At 44.2% G+C, this 20,261-nt stretch overlaps 2 protein-coding genes across 9 annotated transcripts in view; one reads left to right on the top strand and one right to left on the bottom strand.

Moving 5' to 3' along the window:
* The window catches only part of PASD1 (PAS domain containing repressor 1), a 47,045-nt gene extending 40,995 nt beyond the window's left edge, over positions 1-6,050 (top strand). For 4 of the 8 annotated variants that reach the window (XM_085230764.1, XM_085230765.1, XM_085230763.1 and 1 more), the window contains 5 exons: positions 25-219; positions 903-1,105; positions 1,563-1,655; positions 2,097-2,304; positions 3,285-6,050. In XM_085230764.1, the coding sequence (XP_085086890.1) occupies positions 25-219; positions 903-1,105; positions 1,563-1,655; positions 2,097-2,304; positions 3,285-3,455 (870 nt within the window). In that variant the 3' untranslated portion in view covers positions 3,456-6,050. The remainder of the gene's footprint in view (positions 1-24; positions 220-902; positions 1,106-1,562; positions 1,656-2,096; positions 2,305-3,284) is intronic. The other 4 variants (XR_014885021.1, XR_014885020.1, XR_014885019.1 and 1 more) reach the window with 4 other exon arrangements.
* Positions 6,051-9,882: 3,832 nt separating this feature from the next.
* The window catches only part of TBC1D8B (TBC1 domain family member 8B), a 30,784-nt gene continuing 20,405 nt past the window's right edge, over positions 9,883-20,261 (bottom strand). The window contains exons 10-21 of the mRNA XM_010715508.4: positions 19,470-19,684; positions 18,929-19,046; positions 17,955-18,240; positions 16,167-16,296; positions 15,154-15,252; positions 13,918-13,986; positions 13,465-13,705; positions 12,564-12,629; positions 12,206-12,289; positions 11,179-11,235; positions 10,812-10,909; positions 9,883-10,462 (exon numbers count right to left, since the gene is read on the bottom strand). Of these exons, the coding sequence (XP_010713810.3) occupies positions 10,052-10,462; positions 10,812-10,909; positions 11,179-11,235; positions 12,206-12,289; positions 12,564-12,629; positions 13,465-13,705; positions 13,918-13,986; positions 15,154-15,252; positions 16,167-16,296; positions 17,955-18,240; positions 18,929-19,046; positions 19,470-19,684 (1,874 nt within the window). The 3' untranslated portion in view covers positions 9,883-10,051. The remainder of the gene's footprint in view (positions 10,463-10,811; positions 10,910-11,178; positions 11,236-12,205; positions 12,290-12,563; positions 12,630-13,464; positions 13,706-13,917; positions 13,987-15,153; positions 15,253-16,166; positions 16,297-17,954; positions 18,241-18,928; positions 19,047-19,469; positions 19,685-20,261) is intronic.

Here is a 20,261-nt window from a genome sequence, read left to right as displayed (position 1 = left end):
CTCGTGCCTCTTTTCTCCTTAAAGATGCTGATGCAGCAGCCGATCCCACTGGTCTTCAACAACGCACAGCGTCAGAGCCCACGGAGAGCCCCGCCGCCATCCCGGCAGCCCGGCGCCAAGAAGGCCCCGCAGCCGGGCCCCATGGCCAAGCACTACGGGGGTGCCCCTGTGTCCACCCCGCGCCTGTTCCTCAGAGAGCCCTGCAGCACTCCCTCCCAGGTGCCTGGCTGTGCTCACACGTGGGCAGGTGGCACGAAGCGTTTCGTGGTTGTCAGAGGGGAATTCGTTTCTGGCAGAGAAGTCTTGCAAGGCAGCTGTGATAAATGAGCTTAGCATCACTGGGTCTACGTTCACTGTATAGAATCACAGAACAGTTTAGATTGGAAAAAGACCTTGCAGCCACCCGTGCTGTGTGCAGCTGCCCCTTCACCCCAGCTCAGGCTGTCCGGAAGCCACCCAGTCTGACCTTGGGCACCTCGAAGGGATGGGCATCCACAGCTCTGTCAGCAGTGCCAGGTCCTCATTGCCCTCTGCATAAAGAATATCTTACTCATATGCAACCTAAATCTCCCCTCTTAATTTGAAGCCATTACTCCCTGCCCTGACACTGCACTCACCGATACCAAGTCCCCCCCCAGCTCTCCTGCACGCCCCAGGAGGTACTGCTATAATGTCTTCCCAGAACCTTATTTAGATGAAAGAATTCCTCCCACAGCTGAGGATCATAGAAGGGTGACAAATGCCAACAAGGTGTTTGTGTTCATAGGCATATTCCATTCTTACCACTTCACTCAGGGAGAACTTGAGCTGTTCTTTGTCTTTTTCCCAGTTTGAAGCTGTTGTTCTAGCTGCATAACTGAGGGCTTCAGAACCTGATCTGTGCATCTGCACCTGCATTTCAGGTACCGCAGCAGCAGCAGCACCTAATGCGAGGAAACCAAACCCAGCCAACGTGTCTGCCAGGGCAGGCGAGCATTTCAGTGCCCCTCTACAACAACCCCACGGTGTTTTCGCAAGCGCATCCCATTACAGTGGCTGCACAGCTGCCAACTGATGTTAGTGAAAGGCAGATGCAGTCTGACTACAGCCAGGACAGGAGCCTCAGGTAAGAGCTGGAACTGTCTTCCCAGCCCTGTCTTGCTCCAGACTTCCAGAGCCTCTTTTTTCCAGCCAGGATGAGATCTGTGACAAAAACATTATTCTTTTGTACAAAGCTGTAAATGGCCCCAAACTATGCAACTGCCTTTCAGGAAGGGGTCTGCAGGCGCTGTCTCTGGGATCTGGGCACTGCAAAATACTCTCTAAAGGAGCAGCATAAACTATGTGAGCTAGAGATCTCACATCTGTAAAAATGTATTTCTGACATGGAAGGTGTGGCAAATTTCAGCCCACTTCCACATGGGTGATGAGAAGCATCCTATTGCATTGGCTTTTTTTCCAAGGAGAATCAGTGCTACTTTGCATGCTTTCAGTGAGGGTCTACAGGACTTGTTCCTAGAGGTCGGCAGCCAGCAGTCTGGACCTGTCCTGCCCTGACTGCCCCCTCTTTTTCCTCACCACAGGATGCTGCTGGACCAGTCCATCCAGGCCATGGTGCCCGCCGCCAATGGCAGCGCCCAGCCCACGCCGAGCAGCGCCAGCAGGCAGCCAGGGAAGTGAGTCCTTGCTTGTCCCTGCTCCCGCGTGGTGTTGTAGCAGGGTGCTGCTTCATGGCTCCAGAAATTACTTTGAAAAACCTGTGTGTGATCACATGAAAACAAACCAGACTTAGAGGAAACAAAATCTAAGCTAGTTTAGGAGAAGTAATGAAAATATGTACTTCCTTTAATTGCAAAGAACTCCTAATTACAGTTTTTTGAAAAGTCTTCCTAACTGTTTGCTGGCTTTTGTAAAGCATCAAGTGCTTGATCAAGTCACAGAGATGGACAACCTTACATATCTGATTCCCTGCGGCTCCAGTCAGGAATGCTTAGTAGGAGAGGGACTTTCGTGTGGGATTTGGCACAGTTTGACAAGTCCTGTTGCTCTGATTCCTGCAGCATTGGGCAGCCAAGCCAGGGTTGGGTTCTCACACTGCATTTTCTTCCCTGTGGCAGATTCGTGGCAGAGCAGCAGCCCTTGCCTCCCGTCACACAGATGCAGCCCATCAGTGGCAACACGGTGCGGCCCCCCGCCCCCTCACCTGTGCTCTCCCCATCCGTGATGCTCCCCCATGGCAGCTTCGTGGCCCACCCCGCCAGCACCCCGCTGCACCTCCACCCATGGCCACAGCAGCAGGTTCAGCAGCACCGTCTCTACCTTCAGGTAAGGTCTGTGGCTGTGTGCATGGCTGGGGTGGGATCTGAGGGATCTGGGGAAGAAACAGTACTTAGCTGACTGTGATTACACCTGAGCTGTGCACTCGTGTGCCCTCCATCCCCACTGTATCTGTGTGTGTCTCTGTGCACAGCATTTCCAACTTGACTTGGTACCCAATTTCAAGGCAGTATTTCCAAGCCCAGCTGTCCCTTAGCAAGCAGAAGACAGATCCAGGCCTTCAAGTATGATGTGTCATTCAGAGGGCCTGGGATGGGAATCCCACCGTGGAAGCGATGGGCAAGAAGGGATTGGGTCCCCTTGAAAACCAGCCTCCTGCTGCTAGGTCTCAGCACAGCAAGGGGTTCTTATCAGCTGCAATCACTGCTTTCTTTCAATAAAAGATTGTTTCCCAACACAAAACTCTGGGAAAGGCAGTTTTGTTTTTTCAGTGCATGTTTTCATCAGTGCATGCCAAGTGAACAGGGCTGCCAAGGAGAAGGGCTGTTGAAACTAATAATTAATGAGTGATATGCTCTCCAAGACTTGATGGGTTAGCAGAGGCAAGCTATAGTTGTCCTGGAAAAGATGGAATAGATAGAGCTGGAGTTACGCTGCAGGGCTGCATTTGGAGTGAGAAATAAATTGTTGTTGGAAACATGGGCAGGAACTGCTGTAAGCCCTGAGAACAGCAGCATGGCAGTGTGCGGGAGGTGGAAGCTTCAGCCAGGAGCAAGTCGGGCCTCAGTGCCATGGCAGAGTGATGAAGCCTGCTCTGTGGAGCAGCAGCTGCCTGCCAGAGGCCTTCTGCTGGGCCGCCTGTAGGGCTGGCAGGATGGGGGTCCCACCACCCCGCCATTTTCTTCTGTCCTTAGCTCACCGCTAGGTGGGCGCAGATCACCTTTGGGCACTGGTACCCCTGGACAACAGCGAGGGAGGGGTGCTGGCCCGGGGCGGGTCTGATCGGCTGCCTTCGTGTCTCCCCGCAGATGCCAGGAGCTGAGGCGGTGCCGGGAGGCCCCAGCCCACGTGTGTTCCAGCCACCCCACCTCCCGCAGCAGAGCCCCCTGAGTTACTTCCTGCACCCGCAGCCGCAGGGCCGCCACGCACAGGGCCAGCCCTGCAACCTGCCTGACCTGCCTGAGATGCAGCTGCCCTGACCAACCGCCGCTCAGACCAGCGAGACCCCACCTCACACAGTGGGATCGCCGCGGGGCCCGGCTGGGGTCTCCCGTTGGCATCACCGCTCAAAAGAGCCCGTGGGCCGCGAGTCTCAGCCAGGCCTGCCCCAGAGGGAGCGCACCGACGAGCTGAGGAAGAGAAGGATGCTCACCTGGGGCTCCCGCCCACCGGAGCTGCAGACTTGGTGAGAAAGCCGTGCTTGGGGCAGGGGCCGGGATGCTGCTGCCGGTCGCCGAGCCGTGCCTGCCCTTGCCAGTGCTGGCTGCAGATCTTTGGCCTGAAGGGGACAGCCGCCCGGCTGCGGGCAGGTTGGCTGAGGTCCCCGTGGGGATGGCGGCACTGCAGACGAGCCCTGTCCCATCAGGGCCGCGGTGCTGGAAGTCACTGTGATGCTGATCCCAGCACCCGCAGCGCACTGCAGGGCTCCCCTGTACATAGCTCGTCTCGCTCTCGTAGGTCCGTTGTGGAGTTTTTCCTTATTTCTATACCTCAACCCCACCACTTTGTTTTCCAGGAGATTGGATAATGCTGCTAACTTACGTAACACCACTTTTGCCTGAATTTCTTACTGTTGTTAAACCAGCTCACATCACAACCAGTAAGATATTCCTCATCTTTTATTTTGGTTAACAAGTGCAGAGAAATTTATATGGTTTTTACTCCCTGTAGCCAAATATTTTTCAGGTTACCTACAAAGAACCTTTACTCTTTCTCCTCTGTCATTCTGTTCTGATCCAGGTGGATGTTGTTGTATATGTTTCTTAACATGAAAACAAACCTACACAGTAGAACACCGTATGACAGCAAACTATGGTTTTGCTCGGTCGGATTTCAGCCTGACAAACCCGGAACGTATACTCACGATGACACAGGCCATGTTACAAGCCTATAGGGTCAGCAATAAATTGTATTTTTGTAAATTGCCACTTTTTAAGTATATGTTTATATTTATGAATTGAAAACTAATCTGCTCCTCAGTGGGTGTATAGCTGTGTCCCTACTGTTTGTGTCTTTCCAAAGGAAAAAGGAACAGCTACATTTCTGAGGCGCTGGGGACTGAGCACTAACCGTGGGCACTGCTGGAGCCCAAACACAGATGAAGGTGTAGGCCATTGCTTTCAGCTTTGCAAGAAGGTGGGGAGGAAAACGTGGAGACGCAGAGGCACACACTTACACCAAGGATACACTATTGTACACAGTTTATGTCTCAGTGTTGCTGCTGGGAGAAGGTTGCAGCATGGTGGCTGCTCTGCACGTCCCCCCCAACATGCCAGCCCTGTGTGGCTGGGCTCTTGTGAGCGGGGCTTGACATGAAGGGGGTTCACCGCCTTGCAAGGAGAGGGGCTGGGGGCGGTGGGTGTGCAGGATGGGGCTGTGCCTCTCCACAGCCCTCCTGGTGGCACTGGGCTGCATGGTGTTGGGGAGGGCTGTGGGGTGGCACGCCTGTCCGTCGCTCACAGCCTCGCAGCAGGGAGCAGGGGAGGTTTGCAAGGATGTTTACACGTCAGATTGGCCTTGCTGAAACAAGAAATCTAAAACATGCACTTTATCACACCCCCTTTATTTCCAGCACCCACCCCAGCCGCTAGCACAGCCGCTCGTGGGCCTGGGCCACCTGGGCAGAGCCGTGTGTGCCGTGGGCCAAAATCCCAGAGCCTCTGTTCAGCCTGCATCCGACCGGGCACGGCAGGCTCAGGGCCGTGGGATTTTTGCCTTAGTTATCACTCACACTCAAAGAATTGATGACTAAATGAATCTTCTTATTCAGGTGAATTCCTGTTCATTTACCTCGGTGATAGCTACGACCTGTGTTTTTGAGATCCCTTTGGAATTGAGGGTTGCTGGTGGGTTTGGTTCCCCCCTGGGTGCTGATGAGAGAACAGAAGTGTGAGCAGTGCTGCCTGCACCACGGGTTGGGCTCCAGCACCAGCGCTCAGTGACATCCTGAGGCTTTCTAGCACACGAGCACCCATGTGCTACTCTCTCTCCCTTCATATATAGATATACAGGTGTGTGTGTTTGTAATATACATATATATGTATGTATGTGTGTATCTCTATCTACAGGCCACACAATTCCAGACCTCTGAAAACACAGGCAGCTTTAATTAATAAAGTCTTGCACTTTTAGCATATTTGTACATATAAGCTAAAGCCTGGTGGGTACAATCAGGCTGGTTTGACAAACACAGCGAAAAATTGACTGTATATATTGTAACATACTCTGTGTAAAAGAAGAAAAATCTTAGAAGTGACTATAAATCTTGGTTTATTTTATATGATGTCAAATATAGATACATTTATAAATGTTATTATTCTTAAAAGTATTTTGTAATGGGAAAAAGAAAGTGTCTTATGAAGATGAAGAGTAAAGATTTTATTCTTGTCTTGAATCTATGTCGCTGCACAGCTCCGTTGGATGGGAACCTGTGCATTTTGAGAAGCTTTAAACAGATTATACATGGTATTTTCAAAAAAAAAAAATTAAAAAAATAAAAGAAAAAAAGAACAAAGAAAGAAAGGAAGAAAGAAAGAGAAAGAAATAAAAGCATACCTGTAAGACCTCTTACACAACTGTGCTGTTGTTTTTCCCAGGCAGTACGGGTCAGCTGGAGGGCCGGACTCTGCTCCTAGCTCTGCAGGAGTGCAGGAGCTGCAGCTGTCACACACACAAGTACACACTAGATGGAGGGATGGGGCTCAAGTCAGAGACTGGGATTTTCCTGACCAGTGCCAGAGGCAATAGGGGCAGAGCATGAGCCAGGAAGAACAAGGCATCAGAGCCATCATGGCATGCTCTCCCTGTTTTAATTTGGATGCAAAAATGAGTAATGCCACTCCTGGACTAACTCAGCAGCCATCCCGGCATGGAAGCAAGCTCAGGTTGTGCACAAGGCTGAACTGGTCCCAGTCTGCAAAACCTGGGTCCACCCTTTTCCTCACCCTTAGGGGAGGTTGAAGGCCTAGTGTGCTTTTTCTATGGCTCAGTCCTTGCTGAGAATGTCTTTAACATAACTGGTGCTTTTGAACAAACTTCTGAAGCAGGCTATCATGGGAAAGAACAGTGCTTCAAACAGTTATTTTTTCTTAAGTGAAACATATTTTATTTAACACCCCATTTATCTTACAGTACTTCTACATACAACACATGGTATAAAAAGCCAACCTGCCAACACAGATGTGTTGCCTTCTTGGTAAAGTGACAAAGCTGTAGCAAAGAAAAAAGCAAAATAGCCTGTTCTTCCTGGAGACAAATTGCAGTACTTCATTTTAAGTCCAGACAGCAACTGCAGTCACAATCAAGAACCCTGGATAGTACAACTGGATGAGAAATGTCTAAGAGATTCAACATACAGCTACCTCTTACTTGCTATATGTTAGCAAATTCTTCTTAAAAATGTACTATTACGTAGTCATTAGAATGAGGAACAAGTGGTTTGTCTTAGGAATGGACTGACACGGGGCATTTTCTGAGTCACACAGCAGCGACCATTTCTAAGTCCCAGAAAACGGCCCAGTTTTATTATAAACAGTTCACCCTGCGGTGGAAAAGGCCCAAGGGCTGTTCCTCATGCTGTGTTCAGGCCCTGGGGTGACCACTGCTGAGTGAAGCACACAGGGGGCAGAGCAGCTGCCAGAGCTGCCAGTGGTGGCCAGAGCTCAGCCAGTGCAACGTGATGGGGGACCAGATGCTGCCCCTGTGGGCACAGGGCTACGTGTGACAAAGGCATTTGGTGTGTGTATCAGCAATAATGATGGCCCAAAAGGGCTGTGCAGTTTGCAGCAGCAGCTGCTGGGAACGTTCAGCACAAATCACCATGGCATAGCTGCCCAGTCACACTGGTGACACCGCAGCAGACTGCAATTTAAAACCTGTATGAACAGCACGAGCAGAGTTAGCCACCTACCAGTAGCTACTGCGTGTGCTTTTATGCTGATGGCTGCACATTCACTTGGTTCCTAAGACAGGACCACGAGATAATGGGAACCGCTACAGGAAAAAAATGGCAGATGTGAAATGACACATCTGTACCTATTTAACCACGCCGCCTCCTACTGATGGATAAGCTGCTCAAAGTTCAAAACCACACCTAAAAGCCTCCAAGTGACGACGTGAATGGAAGTCCCCCTGCAGGGAAGGGCTGTGAGCACAGTGGCTGCTTCCCCACTGAGCTCTTGCCCACCCACCGACTGCCACTGCAGTACGATGCCATCACGGATTCACCTTTCCAACACCAAATATATTTTACATATATGTATTTTTTTAAATCGCATGCTGGTCACCTCTCTATAACACAGATATGACAGCTGGCAAGGATTACTGTGCAATTGGTAACGGCTCTATAGTTTCTTGGATTGAACTGTAATAGAAACTGGTATTTCAAGAAGTTGCTCGGTTTTGCATAACCAAACTATGTAATAACAGAGGGCCACTGTATTTTGCAGGTTCCTTCAGTACAGTCTTTTGTACTTAATTTCATCCTGCATGTACTTTTTAAAAACATCTTGGTCCTCCACCAAAAAATGTAATTGAGTTCTAAGACTTTCACGTCCCCGTGCTACGCAGCTCAGTGAACAGCCCATACCTTTGAATGTCTCTTGAAATTTGCAGTACCCACCACGGACCTACAAAAGCATTTTGCTTGGGTAGATGCATCTCTTTTCATGGGGCTCTGTTCATTTCAGCACAGCTGCTTACACCAGAATTACACACTGAGCAAACCTTATCTGAGCACGTCCTAGACCAGAACATCAGTTCTCATCTGCTCCGTGCTTCTAAAACAGCATCAGGAAAACATTTACACAGTGTTGCCCTAGTTTGCCTCAGAAACATACATATGAATAAGCTAGTTTGTATATTTTATGCACCAATACACAGATCAGCAGTATGCAGTATGAAGTGGGACTGCTTCATGAAGGCTTCTGAAAAAATCTTCATCATTTTTCACAAATTTTTTTTTGGACTTACTGCTTGCTCAATAAAACCAATACCTGAGAGTATAGGGGAGAGAAAGTCATTCATACATTCATTATTCCAGATCAAAACTGCATTCTTTAGAAGCAGCACAAGAACTTTAACACCAATTTTCAATGGTGGCATTTCAACAAATGCTTATAACATGAAAGTCATGTTGTTCCTCATTCCTTTTAGTATTGCAAGAAAAGCAACCAATAGTGAATGATACCATCCCCATTCTGCTTCTTTACAAAAAACACAGTATAAAAATAATGCTGCTCTGCAGACAGAGTTTGTCATACAGACTTTAAAAACAGCTCTTTTGAACCAGTTTAATGTTGTTAAAATACAGACTCTTCCCATTTTCTTGTAAACCCTTTGTAGCACAAGCTACCTAAGATTCAATGTCAAATTCCACCAGGAAAGCACTGGCAGAGCTTACTTCCCCAGCATCTTCACTACATCATTTTTATGTATATAAAAATTTCACTTGAGGTTCACAAACATTTCGCTGTAGCCACAAATGCTGGCAGACAGTAAATATTACAGCAGCAATAAACCACAGAGCTGTAAAAAAGAATTCACTATCACTTGTTTGGAGTGTGGACCAAGCATGGGTAAAGGAGCAACTGCAATCTGTCCCTAACAGTGCCAAGGTCAGCATTTCAGCATTCAGCTTATCTGGAAGCAGCTAAGGATGGTCTGTCCTTGGACTTTACAAGCGCTATATATTTCTTCACCACGCTCCTAAGATGCCAACAGTGGCTCTTACAAGATTAGTGACAAGCACCATGGGATCAGCCACTGCTCTCCCTTCATTTCAGCAATCTATTCCAGTCTTTGCATCTGCCTGCAACCTGGAAAACCACGCAGCTTGTACCATTTTTGCCTAAACTGAAAGAGGATTTATATGAAAATAGGAAAGAGATCTCAAATACAGGCTGAGCTACAAAAGCAGGAAATTAGTTTTAAGAGCCACACTGCAAAAACTGAGACATGGGCCAAGAGAAGGCAGTTTGCAAAGTGACGATGAGAGGCTGAAGTCTGTCACAGTGCAAGACCACTGGTGACACAAAGCAGGGAACTGTGAGCAGGGCTGCTTTCTTCCCTAACCTGATGCTCCTGCACTTACTGTAGCTACCAGCTGAAACCTCTGTTCTTAGTCTTCACCATGTTCCTGTCCACATGTAAGTTTGGAAATAGCTAACCTGGAAGTCAACCTCTGAGCTGCTGACGATTCATTTTAAGTGGAAAATGTCCAGATAGAAGTCATGACATTTATCACAGGAATAGAAATGAAAGTGGGGAGCACGCACCATAACAGCTGTCAGTTTGTCACAGGTCACATCTAGTATTTTCTACTAATGTTGCATATTTAAACAGTATGGTAGGCAGTTTATTCTTCAGCTCCTGCTTGGATTGAAACTTACGAACAATGCAAGAAAGTGATTGTGCTTCAAACTATTTTTATTTACATGAAAGCATACGAGTAATCTGACATTTAAAGCTAAATCTTCAAACCCCATTCCCTATGTAAACAACCATACTCCATTTCCGTAGTAACCACCTTCATCTGCCAGTGCTCTATGTACTTAATTCAGAGTCAAAGACAAAGTAATTACACTCTAGTTCTTGCTTTAAGTTGTAAATTTTTAGCGCTCTCTATTCTAGTTTTTATCTCATGAGGTTTCTCAAAAAATCTCACAAAGGCTGGCTCGTTCAGTAAGGATGCCAGAATCTGTTCAAAGGCAAAAGACCACTCGTGGCTCTTTCTCAGACTCTGCGCTCCGCTGCCCTCAGTCTGCTCAGAGCTGCCTTCCTCCTGTCCTTTCTGGGGGCTTTCAGCAGACACCGCTGTTGTGGCAGCCAAACTTCTGACTGGTGATGTGGGACTCTGAAGCCTTCTCCCAACTTCTTCCATCTTCAGCAGGAGACTGGTAACCACTGCTATAGCGCGGTACAACAGTTCCTCCTCAGGATCTCCGTGGAATAGGTTGTACAGAGTTTTTGAGAACTGGATGAACTGAGACTGAACAGATACACAGATGAGACTATTCAGAGAACAGCAGCACAACTCTCCTGTTTCACTACGCTCTGCAATCTCGACCCAGTGCTTGCAGCTGCTGGGCACCTGCTGCAAAAACTGCTCTACTGGCAGCATGGTCATGGACCCTGGTAAACCTGTGTGTCTGTAAGCCCCCTCTTACAGCCTACAGTAAGCTTACAGTTAAAGCAGTCTAGAAAATAAACACTGTCATCATTAATGTGTAGGTCTGGAATTTAAGGGATTCTACGAAACCTTTAGAAAAATACTAACAGGACTTAAAAAGAAATACAGAAAAATCAGGCACATGATACTCTGACACAGGTGGTTTTACCTGATTCATTCTTGGCAAATCCTTAATGTTTTCTTCTTTTTTAAGAAGTTCATCTTGCCATTGCTTCAGATAGGCCTGAATATCAACCTTGCCCTTCCCTATTTGACAAAAATAAATAAATAAACAAAGTAAGCAAACAAGGACAGCTTCCATGAGGTATGATGAGCAGAACAACTGCATCCCCCATGTCATTCCTTCAGAGCTGTGGGGCCAAGGTCAGAGTTTACTTCACTCCCTCCTCCACAAGACTACACTTACAGATGTGGTTATAATGTTAGCATTACACTGGAGATTATATGAATTAGTGTACTTTGTCAGCATGCACTTTCCAAGCCCTGCTCCCACAAAAGACCCCAGGATTCTCTACCTTTTTCTGGGCTGCTCTTCAAAGCATCACTTTCAAGACTATCCCCAGCAGATGAAACTAGAATTTAGAAGAAAAAAAAGTAAAGTTATTGCTTTGAGAAAGGAGGATCACTACTTCACTTCCTTTTATCAAAAATTCTTTCCTTAAGGAGTAAACCCCCAGAAGACACTCCCCACAAACAAACCATGTGGCAAAATCTGTATTCCTTCTAAAAGAAATAGAAGCTACCACAAGGCTGGAGACAGCAAAAAACTGCAATCAGCCATCTCAAGTAGATAGCCTTCAGAATGCTTTATGGTCCATGCATTGAACAGTGCTGAGGACAGAACCAATGTGCTATGGATAAGACACTTTTGGATAGTTTCTAAAAATCAAAAAGGATCTTTCTTCCAAAGATGTAAAACCAAACAGGTTTCCAACTCCATACATTTAAATCCCATATTTTATTTTTTTTTCAACTGACGGGATTTAAAATATAAACAAGGAATTTTGAAACCCAGTCTCAAGAGTCATCATATGGTTATTAAATTTCTTGAAACAGGAAATATCATCTCTTGAATGCAATGAAACTCCAATGGCCACCATTTCAACAACTGCTGTAACAGAAAGGCTTCCTACTATGCTGAAAAATGCTGACCAAATATACTCCTCTATTTCAAGTAAACACTTGCAGCCTTTGAATTCATTCATCAGGCATACCCAATTCAGGACAAAACATCACTATTCTATGTGCAGCTGCCAATGAAATGGCCCCTAAATGATGCTCATAATGAGGCCACATGCTGCTACAGAAGAAAACTGCTGTGAAGAGAGATGGTTACCCACAAATTCTGCACTGCTTTGTATGACAACAGAGCTATTTACAGAACATCTTCACAGAAGATTCTTGCTACCAGTAACATGATTTGCTGGAACAGGTGAATTCAAACAAGATTTCAGAGAGTTTCAGAAGAAAACTCCCCATTTTTCACTATGAGATAATTAACAGAATCCTTCCAATATTCTGTAGACAAAGTCACACACTTACCACTGAGTTGACTGAAGTGGATCAGTTCTTCTTTTGAAAGATCAACGCCTTTGGAAGGGCTTAGTGATTCCACTTCAGTAAAAGCTGCAAAAATAATTAAATAAGGTGATTTTGAAGCTCCCAAGTATTGCCAGAGGAGGGAGAAAAAGCAAAAGCTTTAGACTCATATATCATCCCTACGAACAAAACGGGAATGGTGTTTGAACGTATGAAGTACTTCCCAAAGCGTACATCACCCTGCAAAAAAATATTACAGCTACAGGACTGTACTGCAGCTAGTGACTGCAGGAAAAAAGAAAAGCTAAAAAAAAACAAAACCAAACAAACAAAAAAACGCCAGGAACAGCCTCTTACTCACCTGGAGGGATGTGCAACTTAAAAAGAAGCTTGAGTTTGTCAGTGAAACTTCCATTATACATGGTATCTGTTTGAGACAAGAGGAAAGGAGGCTATTCAACTGGACCAAGATTTAAAATACCCTCTTACCTACACAACCACAATCCACAGACACTGGAACAGGACATGTCATATCCAACATGGAGTGCAACTAGAGATGAAGCTTAAAGAAATACCAGCTGCAACTAAGCCTAGGGTTTGCCTACACTGAGAAAAGAACGCAACAAAATTTGAGCACACTATCCCATGAAGTATTTCTGAATACCCAGTGAAACACAAAAGCATGCTCACTAATTAGATTGCAACACACCTATAACCAGCTAACACTGAGGTTACAGAAGAAAGTACAGAGCACAGGATGCCTGCGACTTACTGAAATAAAACCACAGCACCAATGAAACGTAGCATCAAAGTCTTCCCAGCATTTGCCTTTCCTATTTTTACTCCTGAGCTTTGAAAACAAGATGAAAGGAACAGAGTAGCAACTTTGAAAACTTTCAGTTCCCCAGAGGTATAAAGCACTGGTTATCTTGCATGATCTGCAGATGAGATGGCTTACAGAGTGAGGAAGCATTTATTATCAAAACCACAAGCTCATGCCATTTTTTTTTATAGTAAAGCTGGATTTAAATATAATTTCAAATAAGAGATTACCCTCCAGGGGATTAACATTTCAGAGAAGTTACTAATTTGTAAATCTCTGTTAGCTATTTCAGTACAAGTCAAGACAATTTGACCCTAAAATTGTCTCCTAAAAGGCTCCTTAAACTCTCTACATGTGCACAGAAGGCAATAACACACAGGACTGCTTCCCAAATGGAGTTCCCTAGTGAATGTACTATGCATATGTGTTGTTCTCCTACCAAGAACACAGGAAAATTGTTTGAAGTTGATAAGGCCATGGCAGTTCTCATCCATCAGTCTGAATGTCCACAATGCAATAGAGTCTCTGTTTGCACAGTGCGCCCATGGGCTCAGGAGGTGACAAAGAACTCTGAATTGCTGGCAATCAATTCGATACTGCTCCAGATACGGCAGGCTGGCATCATGGTGTTCTAAAACAGGACTATATACATTCCAGTAGCAGGAAAGAAAGTGTTCCCTCTGCAAAGGAAGGTTATAGATATTAGATTGTATGAAGAAACATCTATTTATCTGGGTTAAAGAAGTGGGGAGTCAACTATGTAATTTGCTTTTAAACAGACATGTAAAAAATATGATGAATCTAGCCTTCACCTCCCTTAAAACTATTCCACACTCTTCATTTTGTCCACCATTAAGACAGATGTTTGAGAAGTGATGTAGATGCATATTACCTTGAATAATTCATAAAGCTCATCAAGATCATTAGGACTGAATTTTACATCCTGAGACACAACACGAAGCTGAAACAGAATTAAGAAAAAATTCATGAGTAGTCTCTTTTTGGAATAAGTCCATAAAATGTGAGAGACATAAACTTACACTAAAAAAATAGTTTGAGTATTCCAGGTTTTGGCATGTTAGAATTAGCAGTAAGAACAGAATTGCTTCTTAAAAGCAATTAGAGGGTGATCAGAAGGAGATGAATGGGAAAAATAATTTTTCCCTAAAAAGGGAACTTAAAGCATCATTTGCATACATGAAGCCTAGGTATGAAACCCAAGAGATACAACTTGAATGTTAGACTTTTTATAATGAACTAGTACACAGCTTTCTTTACAGTGGACAAATGCACATTCAGCCCTTACCTGTGAAGCTGAATCCCCATTTTTAAATGACGAGGAAAAAAAAAAACAACAGGATATTCAAACAAGACCAGTATCCATCTTCACAAGAGGTATATTTTATAAAATGAAATACAACAGATAACAGCTTAGCTCAATACACAGCATTTAGTAATGGTTGCTACAAGCCACATCTACTACTGATAAAAGCACTGCTTGCTAAGTAGACTACTATTATTGCCAGTACTGCAAATAAGGCAATGAGAAAAGCAGACAAAACAAGGAAGTACCTGCAACCCCTACCTTCATACAGGAACCTGAAATAAAAGAACGATGCTGGTAGCTGAAGAGCTGCTACACCAAGCATGCATTACCACACACCCACACACAACACAGACACAAGAAGCAACACTTGGTGAATGCTGACAATAATGCAGTACAATAATCTCTTTGGTGACATTTGGGATGGCTTCCACAAGAAAAAATGCAAGTAATTAATTATCTTACTGTAGCACTATGTCTCAAAGAAAAATGCATTAACAATTTAAGAACAGCAGAAAGAAATATAGGGCAGCCTGTTCCCATCGATGCAAAATGTCTAAGTTATGCCAGCTTTTAGAAGCTGTATGTGATTATGGCATTTGTAATGAGAGCAGAAGGTCATGCTGTGATTCAAAGACTGAAAACATCCCAACCCGAACCTCAGCTAACAGACACCCTGCAGACAAGAGGGATTTCAGCCTATTAATGACTTATTTGGCTTTGGAAACTGTAGCTGTTCTTAAGATTTTCCAAAAAGGAAGGAATTTTACCAGAAGAAAGGGTTCTGTTCTTCAAGTCACTCACCACATTCTGCTTGGTTGTAGCTTCTAATGTCTGGATCACATAAAGCCTGTTCCTGCAGCGCATGCTCTCAACATCTTCATACCGAATATCACCGTATCTCTGTGAAGAAAAATACAGTTCTATGAAATCGACTGCTGTTAGGTAGTCTAACAATATCTAAGGTATTTTTGTCTTTTCTGCATCAAAATACAAGTGTGGATGCACAGGATGACCACAGAAACTGAGCAAAGAATCACATCAAGACTCTCAATAAATAGTGCAATTTTAAAAAAGAAAGTGTTTAAAAGACTGATGAAGGAAGAGAAGAACCTGCAGTTCACTGTATGGGAAGACAAACTCTAATGCACATGTGGTCAGGCTTGAAGTTCACTTTGGTGAACTCTAGGTGGAGGAGAAACCTACCTACAAATGGATTAATACCCTGATCTAAAACTGAGGCCAGAATGAGAAGGAGAAGCCAGATCTATATCCTCCCCAGTATTACAAAGCTAGACACTGCAAAATTCAAAGCAGTACACTGAAAGGAAATGCTAGAAGATCCTAACTGACCCTCCTCACCCAGCACATCCCAAAACATCCATTTCACAATTACAGTAAGCTAATTATGTACAGTTTCCTGCAGCAGCCATTGTGTCAGATGTTACCACCATCTGCAGCGTAAAGTAATCAGACTCAAATTAGTAAAGACCAGAGCTGTTCCTCCTGCCATTGAGCTGACATACTCCTAGACACGCTATCAGACTGAATGAAGGATGACAGTAGATGACCTGTGATGAGTCCAGGGAACTCCACTCAGGACAGCCTAGCAAGCACACTCTAAGGCAGTCGAAGAAAAAGAAACAAAAAATACAAAACCAAATCTTGTAACGTATATGGTTTTCAGCAAGCCTCAGCAAAATGCACACCGTAATCCCTACCTCTCTAGAGAGGTTTCCTACACTAGTTTGAACAACATAGCCTGCACCACATAAACACTGCGTGGGGTGCAAAAACATACCCACAAGAACACATACTTCATTTGACTCTCGGATCAAATCAGTAATGTCCACTTTCGGGTGGTCACCCTTTGCATCACTGAGGTTGGAGCCCTGCTGCACAGCTGGAGGCAAAGGACTGTCTTTGTTGGTGACGCTGTCAAAAAACCTGCATGAAGCAAACATGAGAAATCAGCAGGAAGCAGGTTATCACAACAAAGTGGTAACATCAGCATCTACCAAAAAAACATGAGCATAAATAGCAAATCAACATCAATGTGCAAAAGTAGCAAAGAATATCAGCATGAACAGCACAAATCTGATGTAACAGTAGTACAGATACACAAACAAAGGAACCCACAACCCAGAGAAGGCTGTAGAGCCTTGAAATTTTCAAGACACAGCTAGACAGTCACATGGCTGGTGTGACCTAGTGCTAACAGTAATCCTTTCTGCAGGAGGAAGTTGCACCAGAGGCTTCCAGAGTCCCCTCCACTTAATTTCTCCTGGTCTTCAGTGTGCTACATAACCAGGGGAGAGGAATGGAGCCTTGTGCTGAACTGTGACCCAGGCAGTTCTTAATTCCCTTGGATGCATAAGGCAAGACATGCCTGGTCTGTACTATTCATCACATCTACATAACCAGGCTAAACAGTTCATGGAGGTTAACCATGAAGGTTAACCAATTCTTTGGCCAGCACTGAGAAACAAATGTCTATGGAGTGACAGCTTCCTTTTTTTGGAGGTGACACAAACCACTGCCATCATTTTATAAATACACCAGAATGCTGCAGGCTGGATTAACTGTGCAACGGAAGGGTTGCAGCCAAATAAAATGTTGAAAGTCAAAGTTCAAAAGAAGTTTACAATAGTCACCAAAATATTGGGTGTCAGGTGGAAGTGGCAGTTTACTTGGTTGAAGTGAAACTTAAAACTTCACTCTGCTTTTAGATTTTATATTCTAATAAACCAAAAAACTGAGTGAACGTGCTCTTACCACTATTGCTTTTAAGTGCTTAAAATTTAAACAAGCACAGTTATGTTTTAAAATAAGCAGGAGGCTGCATGGTGTCTTAAAATAAAAACACATTTTCCTCATTAATTCCCTAGTTCCTACCCCATCCAAACATGCAACATTTAAAAATCTGGCTAAAGGGAAATTCTTACTATCACTGCATAACAATTACAACTCATGACTCATAGAGCAGAGTCTCAGCGCAGTGTTTCTGTTTTAACACTCCCTGACACACAATCACAGGAGCAGCAACAGCACTAGTTAGGCAGCCAGTCAAGTAAAAACCGTGCAAGTAATGCATCAATTAAGAATGCACTTGATCTGAATTTTTCTTTGAATGCTAATATAGAACAGCTATCTGGTCAGAACTGTCCTCAACATCATTATTTTTTTTCCACATATTTTCAACCATTAGCAGCAGAGGAGCCAGCAGCCAAAACTACAAGAACTGAGCTACAGAATATTTTCTTACCAAGTCAATGTCTGTTTGGAACAGTCCTAGTGTTCTCTAAACTAGCTAGTTATCATGAAAAGTCACCTTTTAGTTAAAAATAATAATAAAAACAGGTTTTACTTTAGAACACATGAAATTGCAGTGGTTCTAGCAGAACTTTAAAGGAGGATGGGATTTTCAGAGTACCGAGGCACACTTCCCAACCATCCCTTCTGGAATTTCAACCTGAGATGAGCATTTAATTACTCTGAAGCCTTCAGAATTCTTGGCCAGATGTCTCCCCACTGCCCCACGATACATCTATTTGCACTTACAGCAGCTGCTGCGCTGTCTTTAAGAACAAGCCATGCACTGATACCTGTTGAGAACAGTCACTGCTTCTGCATCATCCTTACAAGTCAGCAACTTATCCATGTTGTACTCCAGCACTGCAAGTCCCAGCTGCAAGATTGCCTTTATTCCATCATAGAAGAAACAGTCCACCACATTGACTGCACTTTCAATAGGCAGCACACTGATAAAAAGGGTAAGGAACCAGGAGAGAGAGACCGAGGAGAAAAAAGTCATGCCCATCATGTGGTCTGTCAACTGAGGCAGATGAACTCTGATGAGCTCCTCAAACACTGCCTGATCTACCAAGGCACCTGCAGGGAGAGGATAACAAAACCACCACCCATATCTTAATAAAGAGAAGTGTACTTTTCTCAGAGCACTGGCCAGAAATCAAGCTCCTATCCAAATGCAATTTGTTATAAAAGCAAACACAGACCTAGCTGCACAGCACCACTGTCTCCATTCCCTGTGATGGAAGCTATGCACTCTAAACATGGACTTCTGCATTCCGTAAAGTATGCTGGCACTCCTGCATGTGCATGACTACTGCCAGTGCTTCCCCTGTCAGCCGATGCATCCTCTCTGCAATGAGAGAGAAACCTCACAAGCAATTTTCTTCTAGCATATATATCCGCAAGCTTTAGTATTAGGCTAAGTCTGCTTCTGGAACGCTCAATTTCTTTTATTTCAGCTGGCTAAGTTCCTAGAAATAGCACGAATTGCAGCTATAATTCCAATAGAACTGTGTGATAGTCTAAGAAAATATTTCTGGAGTAGTTATCCCTAGAATAACAACAATATTTGAAAAATCAAATCTACTCTCTCTTAAGAAGGGTCTTGGGATGTTCTCTGTCACTTCCCACTTTCTACTTTACAATACTGAACCAAGCACCACCGTTTTTCTGGACTAATTAGGTTTCAGCTCATTCCTTACGTTTGTTCTCAAGGACTGATCAATATATTCAGCTCTAGATAGATTACAAGACAGACTGATGTTACCAATGATTCGACGATTGAAATAATCAGGTAGCATCCTTTCACACACAGCAACCAGCAGCCAGAATGCTTCCTCCTCCTTAGCATACAGCAGAAGTACTGATGTCAATATGTTCATTGCCTGTAAACATTTAAACAAGAAAGGAAACGTGTATGAGGAAAGAGGGTGAAAACCCAACTGTATCATCATTTGTTAAGGTTATATTTCTGAAGGCCTTTTATACCATGTGTTTAGAGTTCCAGGATAACCTGCAGCCCTCTTAGGTATAAGGATTCTACATTTATGTTCAGAGCATAGTATTTAAACTACATTAAAATGTTATTAAGTTTCAAAAGTCTAGTAGAAATGCAGGCATAAGTGCAATGGAGATAGCAGGATTTAACAACAAATTAAGTACAACACAAGAGCTCATGTGCCATGCTGGGATGAAATAAGTAATGCATAAGAAGAAAAATAAACCGTTACATATTTCTGTGTCTGATTTTATGAGGTGCACTATACTGCCCTGATGAACTCATGTTTAGACTCTCAAAACTACTATACCTGACAATATCCAATTTGAGGATTCCTGTATGCATAAGCTGTAAGAACTCTCCGGAGGGCAGAGATTCCTGTGTCGCTTTGAAAAGCGGGATGCTCAGGTAAGGAGCGACGTAAATCACGTTCAATTTCATCAGTAGCTAAAGTGCATGTTCCCAAGGACTTTTCCACCAACTCAGTGTAATAACCAGGGCTGGAGGCCATGTCATTGACAGCACCTGACAATAAATATTACTGAACAGCATTAGAGGACAATACTAAAGCATCTATGCCATTTTCTGCAATCTGTAAAAAAAAATTCTGGTGACTTTTGAGATACCTCCATCCTCTTTGTGTAACATACCAGAGTAATTCTACTGAAATTAATGGCATTCCTCTGAAATAAAACAGAAAAGCAAAAGAAAACAAGGCTTGGAGGAAAGTTACTTTCTGTTACAAAGTTGACTTTGACTTACTTTTTTTCCTGTTTCATTGGGGGGGGGGAGGGGGAAAGCTTCCTTTCACCTCTGCTCTGACACAGGTATGTTCTACAGCAGAAACCCACAAAAGTATACTAAGAGCTCTGGCAAGAGGTTCCCTATGTGTATGAAAGTCCATAATTCCAGTACATTTCACTCTCTAAACCAAGCAACAGTGTCTAACAAACAGCTACCAATACTGGAACCAAATTCCGTTCTAGGAAAACATTTTACTTTTGGTCTGGGAACCAAGAAATGCACTTTCCTCCCAGAAAGCTTCAATCCAAACAATTGAAAAACAGGCCCATAAAAACACGTTGCATTTCAGCAAGTAGAG

This window comes from Meleagris gallopavo, chromosome 9 (genome assembly GCF_905368555.1).
Source record: "Meleagris gallopavo chromosome 9, MGAL_WU_HG_1.1, whole genome shotgun sequence".
In the NCBI taxonomy this organism is placed as follows: Eukaryota; Metazoa; Chordata; class Aves; order Galliformes; family Phasianidae; genus Meleagris; species Meleagris gallopavo.
Note: the sequence above shows the minus strand (reverse complement) of the source record. Positions and strands in the feature narration are given on the sequence as shown.